We start from the raw sequence: 26,870 nt of genomic DNA, 5'->3' as shown, positions 1-26,870 counted from the left end.
GCATTCCAAGACTAAGCCAGCATCCCCCACCCACTCCAACCTGGAGCTGCTTGCTAACCACCAAGTCAAGGCCTGACTCGGGTGGTGAGAGGAGCAGGCACACAGTGTAGCTGGAACACAAATTTCCCATGAACCAGAAGATCTAACCTTGGACATGTTGCCACCTTTTCATTTTAGATCAAAGGCCTAAAGGCCTCAGTATTCACTTCTGTAAAATGAGGTCATGAACTGGTTTGCCCCAAAGCTACCTTGCAGCCCAGACTTCCTGTGACAAATTAGGACACTAATTATACCCAACAGACATAGGGACATTGTGTAGACCAGGAAGAAGAGTAGTTATCACGAGGAGAGGGGTCACCGCTCATGGGTGCCACAGCCCGAACCCAGAATCAGCTCCACAGAAGAGCAACTAAGGTAAAATGAAAGATTTGCCCTGAGCAACTGAGAAGTGGCCGGACCGTCACAGACCCTCTCCCAGGCAGTGCTCTCAAGCCTCCCTCATCGGCCATCTACTTTCTCAAAGAAAAACAAAATAATGCTAAAAATGATTCTTATGAAAATGGCCACATATCAGCAGAAAGTATAGAAATCAGAATATAACATTCTGACAGCCTGCATTCAGGCTAGTCTGCGGAGTATTTTTAGCATTTTAAGTATGTTTTTTTTTTTTCAAGTAATGTACATGCTGCGGTAGATGTCACAAACAGACCTCAGAAAGCAGCAGGATCTGAGTCCCCCAGCACAGAGCCACCTGCACCAGACAGTGTTCTGGGCACGTTTCTCTTGTTCAGCTTCAAAGTTTTGTAAAACAACCCTCTGGTTTATTTTATTTTTTCTTTCTAAACTTCACACAAGATCCAGAACCAGGAGATTGTTGCCTTCTGAACACACTTGTGAAATGACTTCAATATTGGAATTACTGGGAGGAGATAGCTGTTGACACAATCCCCAAATCACTGTGCAAATCCCGACTGCACCTGCTGTACAACGGGATATGTCTGTCTGAGTGCGTCCTGGGTGCTGAAGTTTAGAGTACCAAGGAAGCCGCAGGCCCACACGGGGCACAGCGATGGGAAAGGAAGCTTCCCACGTACTTCTTTGCACCCATCACTTGCAGTTGAGAGCCTTTAGCAGTTCTCTGTCATTTACAAATAACGGTCACAACTCTGAAACCAGGCACGCGGCCTGCTGCCTCTCTGTCCCACGCAGGAGCCCTCCCAGTGCCACGTTTGGCTGTTCTCTCTGCAGGTGCCAAGCACCTGCTATCTGCCTTCCTTCTCCAATCCAGGAGCTGGTTCTTCCAGGCCAGGTCCCTGCTGCCGTTCTGTCTCTGCTCCTGCTCATAACATAACCACTAGGCTCCTCGACCATCGTGCTTCTGTGTGTGCACTGCGCTCTGCGTTTGTGAAGACTCTCATTTATTCCATGTATATCACAGGCCCAGGCCCAGGCTAGGATTTCTACATTGATTGTCTTAGTTTATCCTCACAGCAAGCCAAAGAGGTATGTTTTGTCCCCATTTGATCTGAGGAAGCAGGCTCAGGAGGAAAGAGACTTCCAAAGTTTCCAACTCTGAAGCTCAGAACTGGTTTTGAACTCAGCCAAATTTGAACTTTAATCTGTGCTGGCTTCCTGAGCTTCCTTGAAACTTTAGTTTTGTTTTAGTTTTAGAACATAAATTTTTATGTCCATTTATATATTCATTTAGAACACATACACACAAGTTCATTGTCCCTAGTTCAACGTGAACCTAAAGGTGAGTCTAGTATATCTTTTTTTTTATATTTATATCTTTTTAGTTGTCAGTGGACCTTTATTTAATTAATTTGTTTATATGTAGGATGGAAGCTAGTGCTTCACACATGCTAGGCAGTGCTCTACCACTGAGCCACAACCCCAGCCCAAGTCTTGTATATCTTTTATTTGACTAGCAAAATGCTCAAAGGATTGTTGTTATTGATTTAATTGTTTTCATGTCTCCTGGTTCAAAGTTTAATGTCACAAGCAGCAAGAATGGCTTTAATACTATAGACACGATTACTGCCCTTCAGGACCCATGTGGTTCAGAACAGATGAGGTTACAGAGAGGGCTGGATGACATTCTGTGGCAAGGCCTGGCAGACTTTCTGTAAGGGGCAGAGAGGAAGCATCTTAGCCTTTGCTGTTATCGGATCTGGGTTGCAATTGTCAGCCCCGTTGCAGCGAGCAGAAAACCACAGAAAATATGCAAACAGGGTTTGCTGTGACCCAGGAAAACTGATATGTGGACATTGAAGATTGACTTTTGTATGATTAATATGCAATTCTGCTGATTTTATTCTCAACCATTTAAAAATATAGACACCACGCTCAGTGCATAAGCCTTACAAAATAAGGTGGCATGCTGGATTTGGTAGCTGAGGAAGCAGAAGAGACTTCCAAACTTTCTAGCTCTGAAGCTTGGAATTGGTTTTGAACTCAGCCAGTTTGAACTTTAGTCAGTGCAGGTCACTCCTGGGATACAGAATCCTACAAAAATTGAGACCAAACTGAATGGGATCTCTTACTGACAGTGATGGCTGCATCTTAGTATCAGTAGGCATTGTTGGTTTGTATCCATTTGCCTCAAATTGTTGGCCTTCCTATCTTGGTGTCTGATTTGGTACTCTGAGGAAAATGAGTAGCAATTGATCAAAATTAGCTGAGAGTTGACATTTTTCCATAAAACACTTTTTAGGCTGTCTCCTATTGTTTCTTGCAAGACAATATCAAGTGAATTAAAGGAGAGCAACTTACAAGTAATTATTCCTTTTCACCCCCAAATCAGAGCACTTCTGCCACTCCAGTGCCCCCCAGCATTCCCTAAGTATGTGAAATGCCACAGGAGGAGTAAGCAGAAACCCCAGTACTTTATGACATCTAATCCTTGGCTGGTAGAGATTGGGCATCCAAAAGCTGATCTCCATGCCTGTACCCACACCACATGCCAAATTGCTCCACTTTTGTTTGCTATTCAAAGCCAAAGAGTGCCAGTCCACTTTCAGATCAGTAGTATTTGAATAAGCAATTTCTGCCTAAAGGGTCTTGCTGCAAAACTCAACAATTGGCTGTGCACAGAGGTAAGGAACCTCAGATCTCTTCATTGCTTGCACCTCCAAACATCAAGACACTGGTGCATACTTACTGCTGATACAGCACTACTTGCAGCTCAAGCAGGTGTCTGCAAATGCTAGCTGGAGGTAATGTAAGCAGAAGGGAGACTTGGAGATGTGATAGCAAAGTGGCTCAGGGACAGAAGTGCCAGGGCTGGTAGAGGGCCACACTAATGAGGGCCCTAACTAGGACTGGCAAAGCTGTGGGGACCTGAGCAGAACTGGCCTGGCTGTGCTGAGGATATATACAGACCAGCTCTCTGTACATCTCTACATAAATGAGGAACAGATATGACATCCTTGGTTGATCTCTGCTCTGCACAGACTGACCTCCACCAAGCAATCTGCCTGCTACATTCAGTCCCAAATGCACATTTCTGGGAGAGAGAATGACATTGACTTGCTGGGGTTAGTTCACCTTAGTGTCAGTAAGGCAGGAGGAAGCAGCAAAAACTCAGAGAGCCAGAGAGGTTTGTGTTGCGTTACTCCAATTTTAGGGCCTGCTATGCATTTCTTAATTTTTCAGACATGCCCACACTCAGATGGCTCATGTGTTTGTTCAGCCCTGGGTTCACAGCCCTCACAGTTACAAGTTTGACTTGCTGGTTCACCAGAGTTTTCACAAAGCAGGTGCGTTTGCACAAAGTTGTCTACTGATTGAACAACTCTCAGGAAAAGACATAAATATCCTTTTTGTTTTGTTTTGTTTTGGGTACAGGGGATTGAACTCGGGGTCACTGACCACTGAGCCACATCCCTATCCCTATTTTGTATTTTATTAGAGACAGGATCTCATTGAGTTGCTTAGCATCTCCCTAAATTGTCCTGAGCCTGGCTTTGAATTTGAGATCCTCCTGCCTCAGCCTCACTTTGAGATGACAGGCATGCACCACCACCCATCACACCTGGCCCATAAATGTCATTTTGTTCTCACCTTTTATGGTTCGTAGTTGGGAACTTCAACTGAGGAAGTGAGTGTAAATGCCTGGAAAATCAGGACATTGGGAAAGGCTTATGGAAAGCAAAGCCATTTCTGTTAAAATTGCTCTCTCTGTCTTCACGTTTGCGTTCTCGCCCTCTCTGGAAAACACACACCAAGAGTCTTCATATTTGCTTGCAATTTCAATCTATAAAAGGCACTCAGAGGTCATTGGGACTCTACTTACAGATTCTATCACCAGAATATTGGGGATGCTTTTGTTAAGGAGTATTAGGCACTTTTTCTATTAATTCCTGCAGAGCATTAGAGATTTCAGGGGAGCCACAATCCTGTTTTTTTAAAAAAAGAATAAAAATAATTGCTTCCAGCAGCATAGCAAATAAACCCTAACTGGTAAACAGTAGCTCCATTTGCTGTTTAGTGAGCATCTGGTATGTGCCAAATACACACTGCTGCCGACCTTCCAAACTGCTGCAGCAAGGCATTGCTCCATTCCACAGATAAAGAGACAAAGGCTAAGAAAGGGGAACTGAGTTTTCCCCTGGCAATTCTGTGACAGATTTCAAACTGGGGGTCAGTTGGCGCTTCATCCTTCCCACCAGGGGAGAGATGAAGGTTATTTTGGCCTTTTTCAGAAAATATTATATGGTGACTACATTTTCAGTGTATTTAAATTGTTTTATCTAGGTGTATGTGTGTCCGTTGTTTGAGTTGGGACATATGTAAATCTCCCTGTCTTCCCTTTCCTTGACACCCCAGGACCTGGCCCTCCTCTGATCACAGGTTCTCAGGCAGGTGGGGATCAGACAGGCAGTTCTAATTCAGCTCAGTTGAATCATTGCTGTGTGAAGTGTGTTCCTGTCCCTACGGGGACACTGACTAGGCCTGAGCAGGAGGGCTGCGGCAGTGTCGTCCCTCCTGGGGTTGACAGGATGACTATGGAAGGAGGAGCAGGATTCCCAGGTCAGGAGATGGCAGATACAGGGGCACTGAGGAGGGAGTGAAGCCAGGCTCATCCACACAGGGACTCCACAAACTCAAATGTTCATCAGAGTCACTGGAGGGCTGGTTTGAACACTGACGACCAGGAGTCATCCCCAAAACTAATGTGGCAAGTCCCGGGCGCAAGAATGTGCATTTGGAACAAGCTCCCAGTGGGGTGGGATCTGCTGGTCTATCCTGTGAAGCAGCACCTGGAAGGACCAGCACAGCCAGGACCGTCTCTCTGGGTCACTAGAACTGAGCTGTGCTTTCCAGGTTGGATCAATTCGGTGTTTATAGCCATCTCAGAAACCAACTGTGCATTGCTTATGTTTGCTAAGATATCCATAAATCTGTCAGGTTTATTCAGGAAGCCACGAATCACCCAACTGAAAACCAGGCTCCCTGCTGAATTGGCTGGCCAGACGCCCCAAGGAGTGAGCAGCCACACCCCCGAAGTGACAGGCAAGGTACAGGTGCGGGAACAAGGAGAGCGCCTCGGAGAAGTACTTGCTCATCCTAAACAAAGCCAGGCAGGTACACAGCCTCCAGCTCACATACGACTTCGTGTCTGGGCACAATGCTTCCAAGAAAGCCTCCCTTTCCCAGCCATAAGGTCAACTGGGTCTACTCAGGGTCATCCCTGTTTCTGAGGACCATGGGAACATAACAGACAAGAGCAAACGTTTGTTTGGTGCCATTAGTTTGTAAAAAAAAAGTCCAGTGAGTTAAGAGGAAAAGGGCTGCCGTCCTGGCTGTCAGCTGGGGAGGCTGAGGGCAAGGTTCTCGGTACTGAAGACAGAGGACAGGTGCGGGAGGAAAGAAAGGAAGCCCGACCCAGAAAGAGGGGAGAAGGTGCTGGTTGCTAAGGCTGCTACCACCTGGCCTTCAGAGAGAACGTGGGAGGGGGGAAGAGATGAAAGAAGAAAAGAAAATGGCAGCCCACTGGGGCTCCATCCACAGACATACCTGGGTTTCAGCCAGGTAATCATTCCTGGGCTCACCTGTCCTCAAGTGAATTCCCACCAAAGCTTCCCATGTCCTGAATCAGTCAGAAAAACCCACATTTCCACATTTTATCTTAACTTTTGCGGGATTCTCTCCCAAGCCACTGATTAGAACTCACCTGCAGCCATCTGCTTCCTGCGCCCTTTAAATAACAGATTAAAGTAAATTATTGGAGCTCAAATTTTGCCCGTGGAAGAAAGCCTGGTCAGCCCAGCTCCTACCTGCAGAGTTCCAACCTTTTTAAGGTTCTTTCCCAAGAAAGAACTGAACCATTAGGAAAGTCCTAGTTTGGCATATACACCCGGGGACTCAGAGAAAACAGCCCGTTACCTCCAGTGTCCTCGTTTTAGGCAGCAGAACACAGAGCCTTACAGAGAACAGCCACTCCCCTCACACCACATACTGAGAGCAGCAAGTGGCTCAGGCCTGCACTTAATGGTTATTTGTTGCATTATTTCATCTGTTTTTTTTCAATTACTGGTAATATCAGTAATGATAACATAGTCATTTGACACTTACTGGGTCCTTACTCTGTAGCACACAAGGTTCCTTACTCTGTGGGCCCTCCAGATCTGTGGGCGTCACACCCCAGGACTCAACCAACCATGGATCAAAAAAAAATATTTTTAATTGTTTCTGTACTGAGCATCTAAAACCATTTTCCCTTGTCATTAGTCCTTAACAGTACACTGTAACAGCTCTTTATATAGGGTTTACTTTGTGTCAGGTATTATATGTAAGCGTTAGCATCTGACAGGGTGAGCTGAGGTTCCTTTTTTTAAATTTTTGGTCTTTTGGGGTACCAGGGATTGAACTCAGGGGCACTCGACCACTGAGCCACATCCCCAGCCCTATTTTGTATTTTATTAAAGAAAGGGTTTCATTGAGTTGCTTAGTACCTCACTAAATTGCTGAGGCTGGCTTTGAACTCTCAATCCCCCTGCCTCTTATATAAGTGCACATTAAGTGTATTTTATGTAAAGGACTTGACCATCCACAGATTTTGGTGTCTTTGGGGGTCTTGGAACTGTCCCCCATGGATGCTGCAGGGCACCGTACTTGTCTGAATTCACTTGGTGCCTGCAGAATCCTGCAAGGCAGGTATCATTATGGTCTCCGCTTTTACCACTGAGGCACAGACAGGGCACACAGATACAGAGAGAGACAGACCTGCTAAGGTCTTTGACATCACTGTTTGTGCAGATTTGGGAAAAGGTGGAATGGCTCACCTGCTGACTGGCAAGAAGGAAGTTTGCAGAAAAATCCAACCATGCTAAATCGTAACCTGAAATGGACATATCTTTAGAACATCATGTCTCTGCCATTGCAACATGGTGTGGCCTGGCATTTTGTCACAACCAAGAGCTACTAGAAAGCAGGCTCCCTGCAGTGCCCAGTACAGGGTGGACCAGCACCATAGCCTGAAGTAAGTTTCCAGTAAACATGGGGAGAACTGCAAGTCACCCGGGTATGATTCATGCTCCTGAGGGCTCTGAGGCTCGGGGGCTACTATCTGTGGGCAGAGGATTCTCTCCAAGTTCAAGTTCATGTGGGGTCATCTTGCTCCAGATCCTTCCCTCTGCATGGGACATCCTTGGGCCTCAGAAGCGTTTCCTGCACATTTCCAGCGCCTCCAGTCTAGGTCCTGTGGAAATATACAAACTGCAACATGTACTCACTAGGGTCATTGCCGCTGTCCCGTGATCCATGATTGCAAAACATGACACAATCTCATTTATCAAGACTCCTCTCTTTGCCATGGACTCCTCCATACTTTTTCTTCTTTCTTGCTCAGATTAAATGTCATTTCATTAGAGTGGCCTCCACTCCATGTTATATAAAACGGGACCCCTCAATTAAGCCACCCTTCACCCACTCTGTATCTCGTCTGTTTCTTTTGCAGAGCCACAGGTAGGTCCATCGATTGTTTGAAGTTTTCTCGTTCCCACCAGAATGCAGTCCTTGATTTGCCTTGGCCACCCCAGGAGCTGACCGAGCCTGGCATGCTGACCTTGTTTGCTCAGCAGGCCCCCCTTGCTCAGGATGTGCTGCGTGCGCATCCTACATGCGTTCCTGGTCTTTAGTCCTCCTCACACCCCCACCATCAGGCTCTCTCCGGACTCCACATTTCACAGATGAGGAAACCAAGGCACAAGGAGATTAAGTCACTTGCTAGGGTGTAAGACTAGCCCGTGTTTTTAAACCCCTGGATCTAGTTCTATGTCTGTGTTCAACTGTCACTCTCAATGAATTATGTCAACAATCAATTCTTAGTTGAACACATGAATCAGTTAAGGAAACAAATGTAGTAAATAAAGTAGCTAAAAAAAGAGATGTCCACCCTCTGTATCTGCCTTCCTGCAAATGTGTTTCTTCCCACCTATAGTCTCTTGGTCTTTTTTTTTTTTTTTTTTTGGAGTATTATTGAAAATGTATCTCTCAAAATTTTTCTAATACAGACTTAAAAAACATATTGTCCTATAGTTCTAAAGGAAGTAACACATTTATCACCTGACAAGATGAACTCCATCAACAAATATCCACAAATATAAGCCCTAGTTTGATGGAAGTTCTGTTCCCCAGGGAGCAGTGACTTCCTTCTGTTCTACATGATGCTAACTATCGTAGGTCACATGGAGGCCCCCAAAAGATCTGCTCACAATGTAACCCCTGAACCTGGACCATTACCTTATTTGTAAAAAAGAGTCTTTGCAGATGTAATCCAGTGAAGGAGCTTGAGATGAGATCATCCTGGATTAAACACATGGACTCTAAACCCTGTGACAAGCATCCTTATCAGAGACATGCAGAGAAGAGAGAAGGGGTGGCTGTGTGGCCACAGAGGCAAATTGGATTGACATGCTCATAAGCCACTGGAAGCCAGAGAGGAAGGAATGGATTCCCTCCTAGAGTGTTGGAGTGTGGTCCTGGCAGCACCTTGATTTTCTAGTTCTGGCTGCCAGACTGTGAGAGAATAAGTTCCTATTGTTTTAAGCCACCTGGGCTGTGGCGATTTGTGATAGTAGCTGCAGGAAAAGAATACACCTGACATTTGAAGGTGGCCCTAACTGCTTCCTAGTCTTGGTAACAAAGCTCTTCTCCAGCCTGATGTTATTCATCTGTCTTGTGGAAATTGATGGTAAATTTCTTACTTCCTTTTAGTTACTCTAAATTTACTATGCTACCTATACATGTAGATTAAACCCAGCAATCATATGGTGCTTTCTAGTAGAGCTTAAATATCACTCTCCCTAAAATAAGATGGTTCGAAGTTTTAAAAATATCCCTCAAAACCTCAGGATGCTGAATTCATAGGAAAGATGTACAATGGAGTCTTGTGAAATGGTTAGTAGAAAACAAACACAGTTTTCTCAGTCCCCCAACAGATGTCTCGGGGATATTAGAAACAATCCAGGGCTGCTTCTCACTGTCAGAGACCTAACCACTTAGCTGGAACTGGGGAGGCAACCAGGAGGAAAGCCTAAAGAAAATTTTCAGAGAGCATTGGAGAAATTGTAACAAGCAGGTACTTTCGGAGAAATAGGGAGGGAAATCGATATCCCTAAGTTACCTTCAGGCTATCCAGAATGTGGGTGTATCTTGCTCCTGCAAGTAGGTGAGAGGAGACACAGGAGAGTCATCTAGCACAGTGGTGCTCAAACTTTAGCAGGCATCAGAATCATCTGGAGGCTCATTCAAACACTGATTGCTGGACCCTGCCCTCAGAACTTCCAGTACAGGAGATCTGGAAAGCCAAACATTTGTAAGTCTAAAGAGTTAACAGTTAATGGATGCCGGGGTTCCAGGGACCACACAGGGAGAAACCCTTATCTAGGAAACTCCTATGTGTCACATATACTATGATCTAATTACAAATTGATTTGGGGGAATTACCCTCATGCCCTGAGAGCAGTATCACTACATGTTTTTGTACAAAGGCCTTCCCGGTATTTTTAGCAGCTGATAAGTTTATTGGGTACCAAACAATGACTTTCCGTGATACATACTCAAGCAACATATTGTGTTTTAATCTGACAGAGGGCACACCTGTGCGGCTTCCCTTGTACGTTGACTAAGCCATTCTTCCTCCCGAAATGTGACACCTGTTCTGGTTTTCGATTAAAGGCCCCAGAGGGAATCTAGCTCCCTAACAGGCCACTCCAATAAAGTGGAAGGTGACCTTCCACTAAATAAGTAACTGATCTGCCTGCAAAACTCTTCCAAGGTTGCTGTGCTAGTCTGTTCTGTTGAATGGAAACTAACCTCTCTGATTCCTCCCTTGCTTGTCCTCCCTTTTATGTTAATGAAAATATTCTCAAAACTATTTCTAAATGGTCCTGTAACTATTTCTAAGTGATCAACCAAGTTCTGCTAAAATATTTAGTACCACATAAGCTACTCCCCTAATTTCTTGTGTGTTATTTCAAGCCAGTGTAAATCACATGGTAGTGATATTTTTGAGAAAGTGAGGGAGATAGGAATGATTCCTGATGCATGTTGAGGCAGAATCTGAGCCTTGAATTTCGTTCTCTCTGATACCCAAACCCTGGTGTAATAGAGCACAGTATTAGGTCTCGGTTGTAGGCAGCCATGGTTGGCCAGCAGAGGAAGAATGCCCCATGGGAAGAGAGAAGTGCTAACGACCATGATATTACTTTCGGGTATGTGCACCAAGGGTTTCCAGCCCTGATGGATATGTATTCTAATCTAAAATATCACAGGGAAGAAAAAAATAGAAGTTTCCATGGAGACATCGTCTCAGGGCCAGCTCTTCTGTCTCATTATCATATCTTATTTAAATATTTCCTGGAATCAGTTTAAACTCAATCTTTCTGTGCATCTTCTATCTTTAGTGGCCACGGGTAGCATAACATCTGGTCAGAGGTTTTCTTTAAATAAATTGTATGATTGCAAGCGGGTCCATCAATTTCCATATGTCTGCTTGGGCTCACAATAGCTGCAAATCTAATATCATGTGAAAATTTCATTAGCATTCACTTCCAGATCTCTAATTAAGAATTTTAAGTTGTCTGAACCTGGCATGCCTTCAGGAATCTCAGTACACACCTGCCTGCAGCTGGATTCAGTGCCATTTGTCACAACGTATGCTCCCTGTGCTCCGGCTAGGTCCCAGTGAGCACCGCTAGGCTCTATGTGAGCTGCCTGTGCCAGACAGGCAGAGAGCTACCGCCCAGTGTCCCTTTGACATAATTTTGTCAAAGTAACCTCTTCTTTATTATTCTGTATTATTCTCAGAAAAACTAAACTGAGGCCCCCCTCCATGTGATGTTTACTTGTCCTGATTTGTCCCATTGTCCTCCCTATTCACCTGCTGGTGACAGTTACGCACATAGATGTTCCCGAGTTCACAGATGGCCTTTGGCCTCGCCTCAGGCTCTGTGTGGATCTGATACTGCCTTTCCAGCAGAGGAAATCCACTCTTAGCTCCCCCTCTTCCTTAACCTGATAACTCGCTGGCACACAGTGGGACTCCAACTTTGAAAGCAAAATCCACCTTCAGAAGCCTCATTCTCGGGCAGATGTCACACCCGGGCAGTCAGATGCCCAAAGTTGCCCTTCCCAGCATTCCACTTGCATTGTTCACTGAGATAGTTTTGAGAAGAATTTCATTCCTCTAGTTCATGCACATGTGTAGCTTTAGTTTGGTAGTTAAACACAGGATTTTTTTAAAATTTCAGTATCTCAACCCTAACTAAATCATTTAGGTTTTTTGTTATTTTGTGCTACCGCTGGAGAATGCTGTGAGGCTGATAAAGCTGAGACCTCAAGCCTTTTCCCAGAGGGAGGGGGAGCAATGCATTTCATATTGCATTCACCTTCTTAAAGGAGCAGACCTCAAAATGATATAAACCTCAGTCTCTGCAAAGTCTGTCTCTTCCCTGATGGGAATATTTTGAAATATAAATTTTATTAAAAACCTTTCCTTGAGCTGGGGTGGTAGCTCAGTGGTAGAGTGCATGCCTAGCATGTGTGAGGCACTGGGTTCGATTCTCAGCACTGCATATAAGTAAATAAAGGTCCATTGACAACTAAGAAATATCTAAAAACTAAAAAATAAAAACCTTTTCTTTCAGAGCCTGTTTTCATAGTTGAAAGGGCTTCTTGAGACGCAGGTGTGGATGGTCAAATGCATGCTGACACCTGCCCTCATAAGTCAGTAAGAGAAGCCCTGAGAACTAGACTGGCTAAGGCAGAGTCACCTGGCACTCCATTGGCTCTGATGCCATTGTCCCCGTCTCCACCAAGAAGCCCACTGACGTGTTAATCAGTTAAGTGCCATCCATAGCTTCCTACACCAGGGTGTGCTGACTTGCAGGGTCAAAGGAAGGAAGGCAGGAGTCTCAGGGCGGCCCCTGCTGCCAAGTAAACCTGCCCAAAGACTCGGGTCACCTCTGTTTTCAGTTCTGCCCATGGCCCTGCAGGCTGGTTCACCAGGTTCCAGCCAGTCAGTCCCGGGCTACCACAGCTGGACTGGATGGCTGTGCCCCAACAGGGACGTTGCCAGTGTTAACGGCATCAAGCACCATGAAGGTGGTAAGTGTGAGACAGGCAGTCTGGCCTCAGGGAGGCCTTTGGTCATCAATTCTCTTATGACCCATACTCTGGGTCAGCTCTCACAGAGTAAAGAGGAATCAAACCTTTACTGACTCTAGAACTGGCAATGCATTCAGGCAATGAGATTTGAGAATCTCATTGTTGGTTGAAGAAATAAAGAGCTGCTTTGGTGAAGGCCTTCCGAGTTCCACGCTCATAGTCCACATCCCAGCACTTGCCTGGCCAAGGTGCCTTGGGCAAGTGTCCACTTAGCCCTGTGAGCCTGTTTCTTCTACATAAAATGCTGAGGATTCTATCTGCCTTGCAGAGTTATTAATAAGGGCTTCATCTAATGACTATAGAAGTCACCAAAGCAGACACTCGATATACAGTGGGCATTCCCTAGTATCACAGAGGTGATTATACCATGTGTCACGCATCCTAAAATGCAGCGATTCAACAGTACACATGGCACTGTGTGTGCAGCAGTGAGATCTCAAGTACAGTGTGATGCATTGACTCTTTTGCTAGCATCACAAAGACTTCAAAATCATTTCAATCTGCGTGTTAGCCACTGCAAAAAGAATTCCTTTGGAGAAGATTGGCTACTCCATTGTGATAGATCAGCTCCACAAAGTGTTCCATGTGAGCTATCGTCAAAAGATCTCAATAACAATGACCACATGCAGGGACTTGATCCCCCCTCAGCCACAAGCTTGAGCAGGTAGCATGCTCTGCCCACGTAAGGTAGGTGCACCCTGCAGTTCCAGGTGGTGGATCTGGCTCCAAACCATCCACTTCCTGCCGTACATTGCCGTACAACATGCACCCTTTCTTGCCCTCAGGGAGCCTGGAGGCAGTTGGGAGCAAGGGATCTTCCATGCCAAGATCCCTGTGCACAGCCCGGGAGGTGAGTCCGTGTCGCCCAGAGGAGGTACAACTTGATGGGGGTTCGTGAAAAATAATTTCAGGCACCATCCAACATCCAACCTGCAGTTATTTTTGTTTGTTTTTATTCATAGATCTCAGCACGATTTCTTCTTTTTCTGTCTGAATAAGACCACTTGTGTTGATTTCACACTCGCTGTGTTTAATTTTTCAATCATATTCCTCTCATGTTTCAGAATAAGTATTCGCACTGTTTTGTTTGACGGGTCCAACTTTGTTCCTTTGCCTCTTTGTTTTTAATCCCATCAAGCCAGAATTAACAGTGATACGAGCTTTAGTGTCCATTTGGTTTCAGGAAATTCAAAACAAGAGATCATTGTTTTCTAATATTTAATTAGACTGAGCGTGCCAAAAAACATATTTTATTATCTTATTTTGATTCTCACAGTTTCTGGACGCATTGTTTCGTCCTTACAAGTAGTGTTTTCAATAAAATAATCATCTTTTCTACTTGTTTATCAAATTTAAAGAATTTAGTTCACCTTTTATGTTTTAATTACACTGCAAATGCCCTTGGCATTGGTGTTATAAGAAAAGAACTGTTTAAGGTCCTGATCCATCTCGTGCTTGCACATCTGTTAGGTTATTTGATTCTCTGCACAGCTGTGTGGTCGCATAGCTGAGGACTAGTTCCTTGAAACACTGGTAACCTGAGGCCTTGGGCCTTAACTCCTCCATAAACATGGTGGCAGAGCAAGAGGAAGAGTCGAGTCTGAAAACAAGCTAAGTTATTGTCAGAAGAAGCTTAGAGATTGGTGTTGGCCTCAGGGGTGCTGAGCTCTGCAACATTTCATTCAAAAGAGTCCTCAGCAAACACGGTATCCCCTGTCCTCTCCTGCTCGGGAAATTCTACTGGAGCCAAAGCCATGACAAGGTGCCAACTACAAGATCCTGGATAGTCCCTCTTTGTGTTTTAAAGCATATGTGACATAAAGATGTATTTGCACAGAATGGGAATGATGTCCATAATATATTGCTAAGTGGAACACACAAAAAGATAAGCTGGAGAACATAACGCCCAAAGGGTGTTAGAAGTAAATTTTGTGGTCTGTTGTCTTTGGTTCAAATCTCAACTCTGCACCATAGAAGCTGAGTGACCCTGGCCCAAGCACCAAGTCTCTCTGTGCCTCCATTTTCTCATCTGGCATTTTAATCACTGGCCTTGCAGTATTGTGACGAGAATTAAATGAACTAATAAGTGAACACACAAAGAACAGAGCCTGGCACGTGATAAGTGCTTAGAGGCACATATATAATTTGCAGAAGAACAGATTTTGGAGGAACATATCCATTCACATAACGAATATTTACTTATTCAGTGGTTACCTTGAAGGCATGGAAATGAGAGAGTCAAGGGCAAGAGGACTGAGTCTCTGCTGAATACACAGGGACATTGTCTGAAAGCTGTGCTTGTCCCTGAGAGATCTGCTTGCTAGGGATGAGGCTGGGCAGAGGCTGGAGAGCAGGCTGCCTGGGCTGGCATCCTGCTTCTGCAGTGACAGCCGCCATGTGACAAATGTGTAAGCACTCACGGTACCCGTTTCTTCACCCTTCAAGTGGACCCGACAGTCCCTCCTCCCGCGGTCCTTGCAAGGTTCACTGAGTGGGGACCTTCACATCATGTAGGAAAGTGCCGCTTTTTGAAGGACGGGGTCATCAGTCGCAGCAGTAAAGGAAGCAGTGGGGTCAAAACCAGCAATTCCCTGCGGTCATCTTGATGTTTGCCTTTAAGATCATGGAACAGAACTTCGAAAGCGTGTCCCTGAAAGGACAATAGAAATCCAAATAAAATCTTGGTGTCCTGTTTTCATTTCCCTGGTTTCCTGTGCTCCCACGACAACCCTCAACCTCAGCCTTGCGTGAAATTCTTTGCCACGTATCCCCCCAAATTGTTCCCACCACAGTGAGGATTTGCCACCCTGTTGGACCATCTCCTTCTCCCCCTCCTGCCTCTCTCTTCTTCAGAAGCATCCATTGTCATCTGAGGGGCCTTTGATTCTCACGTGTTGAGACAAACCACACCTTTTCTTGCCTTGTTTGCTTCTCTAAGGAAATCAAGCCATATACATTGAATATCGACCCTCTAAACGTTTTATCTGCTGACGAGCTGCTCTATTTTAAACACAGGGATTCTAAAACAGATTTAGAAACTGAATTTTTTCAAAAGGGAAAGAAAGAGGAAAAAGCCTTCAATGGTGTCCTCGAAAGATTTGCAACCTCATAGTAAAATAAAAATACACAGATACAGGAAGGGATGTTTCAAAGAGGAGTGGCCCAGGTGGCTGCTGGTGCACATGGGCGCCTCCTGACGGCCGCCTTGCTGACACGTCCCAGGGACTCAGCTGTGGACATGCGCAGGGAGCAGAGAGAAGACCAACACTTGCAAACCTCCTGAGGCTTTGCCGATTATCTCATTGAATCGGCTCAACAGCTGCGTGGACACTGGGGGATCCCAGAGCTTTAATTATTGACCTAAAGTCCCATGATTCATAAGCATGAACCAGGACTCAACCCAGGCTGGCTATCACCTCCCTCAACCCCCCAGTGGCTATGGGTTTCTAAGTGTTAAATAAGAGTAAGTCAGGGGCAGCAGAGAGCGCGTGCCAAATCATTTCCTATCAAGTGACGCTGGTTCCCTTGGGGGCCTCTAGCTGTTTTGTGCTCATTCCCCCGCCTCCATGTGAGGCAGTTTTGAGAATGTCCATTGGTTCCTCAGCCTTCCCTACAGCTGCCTCTAGAGCCCCAGCCCTCAACTTCTCGACTTCCAGCCACTGCTCACCCAACGCAACCTTGACTCCTGGCCACTTTGCCTGATCTCCAAGTGTCTTCTTGAGCCCTTCTGTTGCCGGTGGTCCCAGCCAAAGTAAAGCTATGTTGCTGTCAGTTAAGATCAGAGTAGAGGCAATGGTTCTGGGTTCAAAGCTAGAAAGAGATTGTACTTTGTTTCAGAGTAAAACATTGGGTAGGAGAAGACAGAACCTTCCTGAAGGGTCCTCCAGTGGCCTAGGAGGCGCAAACGGAAATGCTTCAAGCTCTAATAGGGACACGTGCAGGGCACACCGGGAGCACTGGGAAATGGACTTGGCATGGGCTCCTCCCTCTGTTTGGAATGCTCTGCTCTGTTCTGCTGGTGGGTGGGGGCTTATTCCTACAGACTCACAAGACACCCCTGTGCTCCCTCCTCACCGGCTCATGCAAAGCTGATCATCGACACTACTACTCCCCCCATTATTTTATTTAGTTGATAGTGGTGCCAACAAATGGTCCCTCTAGAACAAGAACCGTGTCCCCACTTTAAGCAGTAAGTGCTCAAAGGTATTTCCTACTGAAATTAGGACTGAAGGATTGGGTGCATGCATAGCGGGAGGGTGCCCAGTGTGGTTTCCAGAGAAGTTAAGTGAGAGCTGATTCTTGCAGAGAATTGGAGTTGGCCCCATTAATTAGTATCAGGACATCTTCCAGATTTTCCTGGCAGACAGAATGCTACAACATTTTCTGGACCTCTAGTGTCTGTCCTTATGCCAGGGTTTCTCAACCCCAGTATTATTGACATCTTGGGCCAAATAATTATTTGTGGGGCACTGTCCTCTGCATTAAAGGATATTTAGCAGCACCCCTAGCCTGTACCCACCAGATGCCAGGAACACATTCTCTCCATGTTGTGACAAGAAAAATAATTCTGGACATTGCCAAACATCCCCCTGGGACAGAGTCTCCCTGGGCTCAGAATCACTGCTTTAGTCTCAAAAAAAAAAAAAAAAAAATAGCTCCCATGAGCCATGGAAACAGACATTTCATAAAATCAACCAATCAGAGGAAATTACTAGACTCATTTTACCATTTTTAAGAAACTATAGTGAGCCAAGCAGGCCACACTGGGCCTTTCTATCAATCTATCTAACCTCAGATACTGTAGGCCCATTTTACAGATGAGAAAGCAAGATCAGAGTGCTTAGGTGATTCATCCACAGGTGGATTCAGGTGTTTCATGTCCCTTCTGTGCTGTGTCAGGGCCTGCTAGGGTGCTTCCACTTTCTTTTCAAACTTAGGGTACCTGTGTGAATTGGGGTGTGCAGATAAGCTGTAGCATGAAAGGAAATCATATGTGTGGAACATGTCCACTTGTAAAAATAAATGCTCTGATAAATATGGACCTCGAAAAAAAATCATAACGAGTCTAGATTAAATTAATCACAAAAGCATAAATATTAGGTCCAAGGGAGTTTCTTCACCAGGTGTCCTTTCGGTACATAAGCTCACATAGAAATATTTAGACCAAAGGATGGTTTTTGCTAGGTTTTTAAGCAAAATTATTTCCATGGTTCTGTTAGCTCGCTGGTGTGTTAGAAGCACTATTCCTCAGCCTCCATGACAAAAGCAACACGTATGCGAAGTCAATGCTAATAAATATGTCTGCAGATGTTGAAAACATAATAAGCAAATCTTAGATCATGAAGGTTTGCCCAAAGAGAATCCAGATGCACTTCTTCCTTCCTCTCTCAGAGAAGAGCAAGTTCAGGGACAGTGAGAGGGTCTCTCCGGGGGTCTTGCTAACGTTTGCAAAGAACCGCGCATGTTTGCATTGTGCTCCATGGCATTGATCTAGAAGTTCTAATAACAAAGGTTTTTCAGACTTGCATATAATCAGGAGTCCAGTTAGGTTTTTGTTTTCAAGGTACATATATCAGGTTTGACTGCTACACATAAGCAGTACGAATGCAAGACCCCTCTCAAGCTTCCTGAGGTTTTTGTTGTCGAATAAAAGCTCAGGAAAGGCAGCGCCCACTACCAGACAAATCAACTCTTTAAAAACAAGGTTTCTCCTTTTTAAATGGTGTTTTATTCCAGTTTTGGCATTCGGGGATGTTTTGGTCACAAGAAGAGCAATTGCACCATATTAGGTAACATCTTTGCTCCTTGCATCTTGAAATGAAAACCAAGAGCTAAGTTCACAAATCTGATTCCCTTTAAAGACACATTTGATTGCAAAGCCGCCTTGTCCTGTTTGATCTCCTCCATGGGCTGCATGACTGATCTAAGCTGAAGTTCCTGGTTCCTGGTCCCTGGTGGGGGAGCAGCCTCCTGCATTGGCTCCTTCTAGTAACGGAGGACGTTCTGTGGGTTGGCTTTGCCACCTAGTGGCCAGCAGACCACTCACAAACCATGATGGCTCTGGGACGCGTCGTCACTGTGGAGCGCTGTCATGATTCTGACAGAAAACAGACTCTCTTGTGAAAGAGAGACCCAAAACAAACCCCCAATATGATACATGCAGCATTCCAAATAGAAAAGAAGCTCGAAGTAATTAGTCTTAAAAATAAGGCTTGGATGTGAACTGCAAAGATGTTCTTTCTCCTGGACATGTTTTAAAAAAAGAAGAAGAAGAAAGAATAATTGATGGAGTAGAATTAATTTAGACCTGGGGGGGGGGGGACAGTAGGTTGTGCTTTTTTATCATTTCAAGGGTTTAAAAATTGAGATCCTTGAATCCTTTTTCTGGGATAATTTGTTCCTGGGATGGCTTAGAGGAAGTAAAATGAGTTTATCTTTTTGGAATTCATCCCAAAGAAAGTGCCTCATATTTATATTGGCCCCTTTCATTTCTCTAAGGAATTTCACATTTATTTTCATGATGCATTTTTTAATTTTAAAAAATATTCTGTATGTTTTATAGATTTATAACCCCAGAACACTTTTATTCCATAATTAGGAAGGGATAAATTTTCCATAATTATCTTTCAATTTCCCCTAACCTCTATATGCTCAAATTATTTTTTTCTTCACATTTTCTATTTCACCTTTGGTTTTGTTCTGATTTTTTTGGTGGTGCCCAGTACCAAATTCAGGGCATTGTGTGTGCTAGACAAGAGCTCTACCACCGAGCTACATCCCCAGCCCTACCCTTTCCTTTTAAATGTTAATAAAAGATGTCAAAATATCCAGTGCAGTGGCTTTCAAACACTGTTGACCTTGAGCTATATTATATGCCCATCATGATTTCATAGTAAAATATCTGTCATGTGAGGCAAAAGTTTCATGAAGCAACATTTATCATCATTCTGTTGTATGTACTCTGATATATCCTGTTCAGTTCGATTTATTTTTTATCTTTTAATTCTCATATTGGCTCTTGCATTTTAAACTTAGTGGATCAATTCCATATGTGCTCCAAAATATAATGAAGCAAAAATGGTCAAAGGATCTGGATACAAACACACGCTCAGAGATGAAGTCGAGAACCAACCCCGACCTGTGTGCCTGCACATGTGACCCAACAGGGGGTGGACCAGAAACCACGTGTGCCCCCAAAGTCTCACGGGTGCCCACAGGCAGGTTATGTTCTCACCTGAGCTCCGCTGCCTGGAACCCTGGGACAGCACTTCCCTGAGTTCCCCACCCCCCAACAGCACTTGATGGGGCTGGAGCAGCTGAGCATCCCAGAAAAGAGTCCAGTCTGCTCTGCTCTGGCTCCCCCACCCCCACCCTGCCACCACCCTCATATCCTGATACCCCAGCTTAGGGTCTCTCATGAAGTGCCAAGGCCAACAGGCTGACAGGGTCTCCACTCTCACCACTGCTTCTTCCTGAGCATTAGAAGGAAGAATCCCCGGGATCTTCTTCCCAGTGTGGTTCAGTTCAATGGGCGTCGACCATGAATGAACTCCGCAGACTCAAAATACTCAACAGAACACAGGCTTGAAGCTTAGAAATGATGTGCCTGCCTCAGAAAAAGCACCTTAAACTGAGGGAGATTTATCCCAGGCTTAGCACCATCTCAACTGGGATCTCACCTAGAACCCCTGAGTGTTAGGAAATTACATATAATATGAAAAAAAGCCATTAGGTTACTTTCATGTCTAGTAAGTATTAGGTATGCTTTTTTGAAGTCCTTGTGACCTTCCAATCATTTTCTACTGTGAGACCGTAATTGTTGAACCTCCAAACAGCGGGGATTCTTGCAGTGAGAGATCTTGGCCCAGAGGCACGGGGACTAGTGAGAAAGCTACAGAAGATGGCCCAGGTATGGGCATCAGAACGAAGGTGGAGATGGGCAGGAGGGTCTCATTTCCTGGCTACCTAGGAACACTCCCTTATTCAGTACAGTGGGGTCCAGCCTTGATGTGAATTGGAGGGGACACCAGGAACGTCCCTTGCCAGGGCTATGAAGAGAGGACAAGGTATGCTCTGAAGAGGCATGTGGCAGGCAGCAATGTCCCCCTGGATTCCGCTTAGAACAGAACAAATGTAGAATTAACCACAGGGAAATTCACAGGATGAAATGAACTCAAAGAAAATCATTGACCTTAGGCTTATTTCTGAAATTCTTATTTTATGTTCTTTCACCACACTGTCAACTCAACAGATCAGCAGCAGAGGGAAGGAAGGAAGGTCTCTGCCACAGGGAATGGAGTCTGTGACCAGGAGGAGAGCTAGGGTGCATTGGGGGTGAGGGGACACATCATACCTCTGCAGGTAAACACGTGCACTTTCAATCTGGCCTACACTCAGATCAGCAAGATCAAGGGTTCTGTCTTCACATAACTTGAAACTGCATTTGGAGGTCCCATGCCATGCAGCTTACAGCAGGGTTTCCTGTTCGGGGTCTCCCACACCTGAAAACCAGGGCTGGTCAAGCTGACTTTCCCTTCTTGGGGCAGGACTACTGCTTGTTGGATCCTCTGCCATCCTGACTCTGAGCAGAATATAGCACTGTATTCAGTCTGGGTGGGGCAAGGGGAGGGTCTTTCTTTTGTCTCATGCTTAGGCCAGAAGACCATTCCTTGCTCCTCAATCCTAAGTGTTTGTGGTGCTTAAAGACCTTACCTTTGAGATATTTATCTCTACTAGAGTCTTTGAAGGTCACTTTAAAAGAAAAAAAAAATTATCCTGGACAAGCTTCTTTGTCCCTAAATTTCTGCAGAAACAACCCAGCTCTGCAGATGCAGGACATTAGCGTGGGGACCAGGGAAGCAACATGGGCATGGATACTTCGGAGTGCTAGCCTGCCACTCCAGGATGTTGCCTGCCCTCTCCAGACCCTGCAGGCTGGGTGGTAGTGTTCTAATTTTGTAGATGAAGGAGTAGTCTGAACTGCACACTCTGCGGGCCAAGGCAGAACGGGAACCCATTCAGCCGAGCTCCGGGACCTCGCTTTACCTCTCGGCTGAACTGCTTTCTACTGAAAAGCTACTGCTGGGGGTGAGAGCGTCCCACTTATGAGCAGTGTGGGACCAATATGTCTGGGTCCATGGCCTCCCTAGACACTGCCTCCTCTCCTCGATGGGTAATGCTCTTCCTGGTCCTTTTAGCTCCCCAGTCAGCATGTCCCTATCCTCAGTGTCACAGCCCTTTGTCAGATCCCCTTCTCCCTTGGTGCCTTTAGCTGTCATGTACCTGGTTGTCAGAAGGAAGTCTGATAGATGCCATCAGGAGTGCCACGGTTATTAACTTATTAACTATTGTCCTTGAGGAACTGTATCACATGAGTACACAGGAGACTATGGGCCATTCCCCTTTAGTAGCTCTTTTATGGCTGTAAAATGTTTGCTGAGCTCATAATCTACATCCATTCTACCACCGACAGGTTCTAAAAAATCTTTAAAAATGAGGAAAAGCACATCTCTGAGATTTTCAGATGGTCCTAGGTACTGAGTTAATGGAGGGTCATGAGAGTAATGATGGCCGCTGGCCAGCTAAGCCAAAGAGTACAAGACACCGTCATGTGTGATGATTTGTGGTTGAGACGTTTCCTAATGGTTAGTCAAGAAGCCCTGGATTCCACTTAGAACAGAACAAATGTAGAATTAGCCACAGAGAAATTCACAGGATGAAATGAACTAAAAGAAAACCATTGACCTTAGGCTTATTTCTGAAATTCTGATTTATGTTCTTTCACCACACTTGTCAACTGAACAGATCAGTGGCTGCTGAATTTGTACAAACATAATATGACTATCCACAGGGAGCGATTTAATATTGTCTAAATAACTGTGTACTTTTAAAAGTATTTTATTCACATCCCATCTTCCAGCTAGGGGGTAGTTCCCAGAGGGCAGAGGCTGGGACTTCCTGAATTCCACAGCTCCCAAGCTGAACCAGGTGCTGATGTTGATAAGAACAGAATATGTTAATCAGAGCCTATTAGTTGCAGGTAACAGAAACCTATCTCAGCAAGCCCAGCAACAAAGGAAGTGTGTTGGCTCACATAACCAGCAAGGTCAAAGATGTGGTGTTGATTTAGAAAGAGGTAAATCCAGTTTTCAAAGCACTCCACATCCTGCTGGCTGCTTCCCACATTCCCTCCTCCCGATCTCCTTCCCTGCAGCCTTCCCCTGTGTTTACCTACTTCTCAGGTTTCCACATGCTTACAATTAGACTGACCAGCATCTAGCAATCCCAAAGAGAAGAGAATTTTTCACTTTTTCCAGCATCTCTACCTGTTCCCCAAACTGACCCTCCCTACTTGGATCTGCTTTAAGTCCATTAATGTGGCCAAGGACTTGGGACCAGGTCACTCATGGCAAGTAATATTCGAGAATGGCTGAAAGAATGATAAGTAACAGACATCTGGTGTGACATCAATCGACAGAAGAGTAAGGTTTTTTTTTTTTAAGACAGATATGTAAAGCACTGGAACTTTTGGGCATTACCTGTATTGATAATAAAATCAGCTTATCATAAGATATGAAAACAAAGCAACAGAATGTGACCAGTTCCCATGGGACATGAAGGCAGAGACTTAGAAAGTGCTATGAGGGGTGAGAGTCCCGAAGGTCTTGAAGGTCTGTGAGAGCCACTGGGCCGGGGTGGCCCAAGGAGGACAGTAAGAAGGGATGCAAGGTACCTAGCTACCATGTCTAGGAATCTTTGCGGTAACTGAGATATGGGGAAGATTAAAGGCATCTCAGAAAGTCTAGAATAAATGAGCTTGTTGCCAAACCTTATAAGAAACTAATACACCATGTCGTCAATCCATGTTTTAAAGGGACAGTAGAATGTGAGTTGTTTTACACTTACTTCTGTCTTGCTTTGGTTGGCTTTGCCTATTCCAGTGAGGTTTAAACGGGATGGTATCACTTACAGTTGCTATTTAAAGTCTCAGGCAGGTAAATGCCCAGGTGGATAAAATGCAAATGAACCAAGTTAATTTATCAAGTAGCATGATGAAAACACTATATTGAAAAATTATCATGTAAGCACCTAATATTTCCCCTTTCTAAAATAAAAGAAGTAAGTATGCTGTTTGTCATGGAATTGTATTTAGAAATGGGGAAAATGCAAGGTTCAATAGATCGTACAAGCTATTTGTACCACCTTGAACAAATCCATCTCCATTAGCCCTAGACTCTCCATCCTTAAAATCAGAGAATGAACTGGATAAGGTTCTGCTTCTTTGAGACCCAGCATCCTATTAACACATCTTTTGTGTCTTTTAACGCATGCAAAGGACATATCAAAGGAAGGCAGAAACTTTCCTAACTGCATTTTTTTTCTCTCTCTCTCTCTTTCCCAGACTATGTCAGAGAGTCACAATGACCTTGCACAGTAACAGTACCACCTCGCCTTTGTTTCCAAACATCAGCGCTTCCTGGATACACAGTCCTTCAGATGCAGGCCTGCCCCCAGGGACTGACACTCATTTCGGCAGCTACAACATTTCACGAGCAGCTGGGAATTTCTCCTCTCCCGATGATACCACCAGTGATCCATTGGGAGGTCACACCATCTGGCAGGTGGTCTTCATCGCATTCTTAACAGGCTTCCTGGCCCTGGTCACCATCATCGGCAACATCCTGGTGATAGTGGCATTTAAGGTCAACAAGCAGCTGAAGACAGTCAACAACTACTTCCTCCTCAGCCTGGCCTGCGCCGACCTGATCATCGGGGTCATCTCGATGAATCTGTTTACTACCTACATCATCATGAATCGGTGGGCATTGGGGAACTTGGCCTGTGACCTCTGGCTCTCCATTGACTATGTGGCCAGCAACGCCTCCGTCATGAATCTCCTGGTCATTAGCTTTGACAGGTACTTCTCCATCACAAGGCCGCTCACCTACCGAGCCAAACGAACCACCAAAAGAGCCGGGGTGATGATCGGCCTGGCCTGGGTCATTTCCTTCGTCCTGTGGGCGCCTGCCATCTTGTTCTGGCAGTACTTCGTAGGGAAGAGAACCGTGCCTCCGGGGGAGTGTTTCATCCAGTTCCTCAGCGAGCCGACCATCACCTTCGGAACGGCGATCGCCGCCTTTTACATGCCTGTCACCATCATGACTATTTTGTACTGGAGGATCTATAAGGAAACCGAGAAACGTACCAAAGAGCTCGCTGGGCTGCAGGCCTCGGGGACAGAAGCAGAGGCGGAAAACTTTGTCCACCCCACAGGCAGTTCTCGAAGCTGCAGCAGCTACGAACTTCAGCAGCAGAGCTTGAAACGCTCGGCCAGGAGGAAGTATGGCGGCTGCCACTTCTGGTTCACCACCAAGAGCTGGAAGCCCAGCGCCGAGCAGATGGACCAAGACCACAGCAGCAGTGACAGCTGGAACAACAACGATGCTGCCGCCTCCCTGGAAAACTCGGCCTCCTCCGACGAGGAGGACATTGGCTCCGAGACCAGAGCCATCTACTCCATTGTGCTCAAGCTCCCTGGTCACAGCACCATCCTCAACTCCACCAAGCTGCCCTCTTCGGACAACCTGCAGGTGCCTGAGGAGGAGCTGCGGGCGCTGGATGCCGAGAAGAGCGCCAATAAGCTGCAGGCCCAGAGGAGCGTGGACGATGGTGGCAGCTTTCAGAGAAGCTTCTCCAAGCTTCCCATCCAGTTAGAGTCTGCCGTGGACACAGCCAAGTCCTCTGACGCCAACTCCTCGGTGGGTAAGACCACGGCCACTCTACCTCTGTCCTTCAAGGAAGCCACTCTGGCCAAGAGGTTTGCTCTGAAGACCAGAAGTCAGATCACGAAGCGGAAGAGGATGTCCCTCATCAAGGAGAAGAAGGCAGCCCAGACCCTCAGCGCCATCCTGCTGGCCTTCATCATCACCTGGACCCCCTACAACATCATGGTCCTGGTGAACACCTTTTGTGACAGCTGCATACCCAAAACCTATTGGAATCTGGGCTACTGGCTGTGCTACATCAACAGCACCGTGAACCCCGTGTGCTATGCCCTGTGCAACAAGACATTCAGAACCACCTTCAAGATGCTGCTGCTGTGCCAGTGTGACAAAAGGAAGCGGCGCAAGCAACAGTACCAGCAAAGACAGTCGGTCATCTTCCACAAGCGCGTGCCCGAGCAGGCTCCGTAGAGGAGCTTTTATCCATAGCAGAGACATAAAAACGCACACGTCGACCCACGACCTTAGGTGGAGTCAGGCGAGGGTGGGGGCGACTCCTGGTGATGATAAAAAGAGTTTTTATCAGCCAGATGTGAAAGAAGCTGCCTGTTTACTCACCCACTGAGTCAACCAATTTTAATATAAAGCATCAAATACCAATTCAGCAAAAAAAAAAAAAGGCATACTACTGAATATAAAGAAATTTATTCTGAAATAGACTTTACATGTATTTTTCTTAAAGAGGAAACAAATATTGCTTCACAGCAGTTATACCCTCAAATTGTTTCACCTGGGTCTTTTAATTCCCATTAGCTCTGGAATCACAGAGGAGCCTAGCTGGCCCAGTTATCCCCAAGGATCCCAAGTCGATCCAGCTCCCTCGTGGAATGCAGCAGGCTAGTGAATCTGTGGTTGTGAAATTGTTTCATACATTGCAAAGCTGAACCTTCTTGTCCCGGTAGAGCTTCCGTCCTCTCTTTGGTGTGTTGTTAAACTCTAGTTGTGGACTTGATTCTTGATTCTTGCAAAGTACTGTTCTGTGCAGTTCAAGTTTCTTACAAATAAAATTGCATAAGTATATAAATATATGTATATATATATATTGTGTGTGTGAGTTCTGCATGCACACACATAGTGTATATAACATAATGGAAACACTGAACTGGCAAATTTGTTCTGCAATATATGCTTTCAGTACTTTGGTAACTGAAGTTCTCTAGGATCCTTATATACTATAAAAGTGAAACAACCCAGCTTAATTGTTTTTGACCCTGGGGCTGTTTTCCACTAACCACCCTGAAGAATATTCCACAGAGACCCCAGGCCTCCTGGCAGACCTGTGCACACCAGAGGACCTCGAGAGTCAGTTGGCACCAGGGCTGGGCCAGATTCTTGAGTGCACGCAGCCTCCTGTGCTGATATCTCCATCAAGAGAGCTAAGTGGGGGCCCCTCTGAGCTCAGAAAAAGAACCA

At 45.5% G+C, this 26,870-nt stretch overlaps 1 protein-coding gene across 2 annotated transcripts in view; it reads left to right on the top strand.

The window, feature by feature from the left end:
• The window catches only part of Chrm3 (cholinergic receptor muscarinic 3), a 192,078-nt gene extending 165,621 nt beyond the window's left edge, over window positions 1-26,457 (top strand). For both annotated transcript variants that reach the window (XM_077802702.1, XM_026413003.2), the window contains exon 2: window positions 24,077-26,457. In XM_077802702.1, the coding sequence (XP_077658828.1) occupies window positions 24,096-25,868 (1,773 nt within the window). In that variant the 5' untranslated portion in view covers window positions 24,077-24,095 and the 3' untranslated portion in view covers window positions 25,869-26,457. The remainder of the gene's footprint in view (window positions 1-24,076) is intronic.
• Window positions 26,458-26,870: the final 413 nt, after the last annotated feature.

Source organism: Urocitellus parryii, chromosome 9, assembly GCF_045843805.1.
Source record: "Urocitellus parryii isolate mUroPar1 chromosome 9, mUroPar1.hap1, whole genome shotgun sequence".
NCBI classification, from domain to species: domain Eukaryota; kingdom Metazoa; phylum Chordata; class Mammalia; order Rodentia; family Sciuridae; genus Urocitellus; species Urocitellus parryii.
This window is presented reverse-complemented; position numbering and strand designations above follow the sequence as displayed.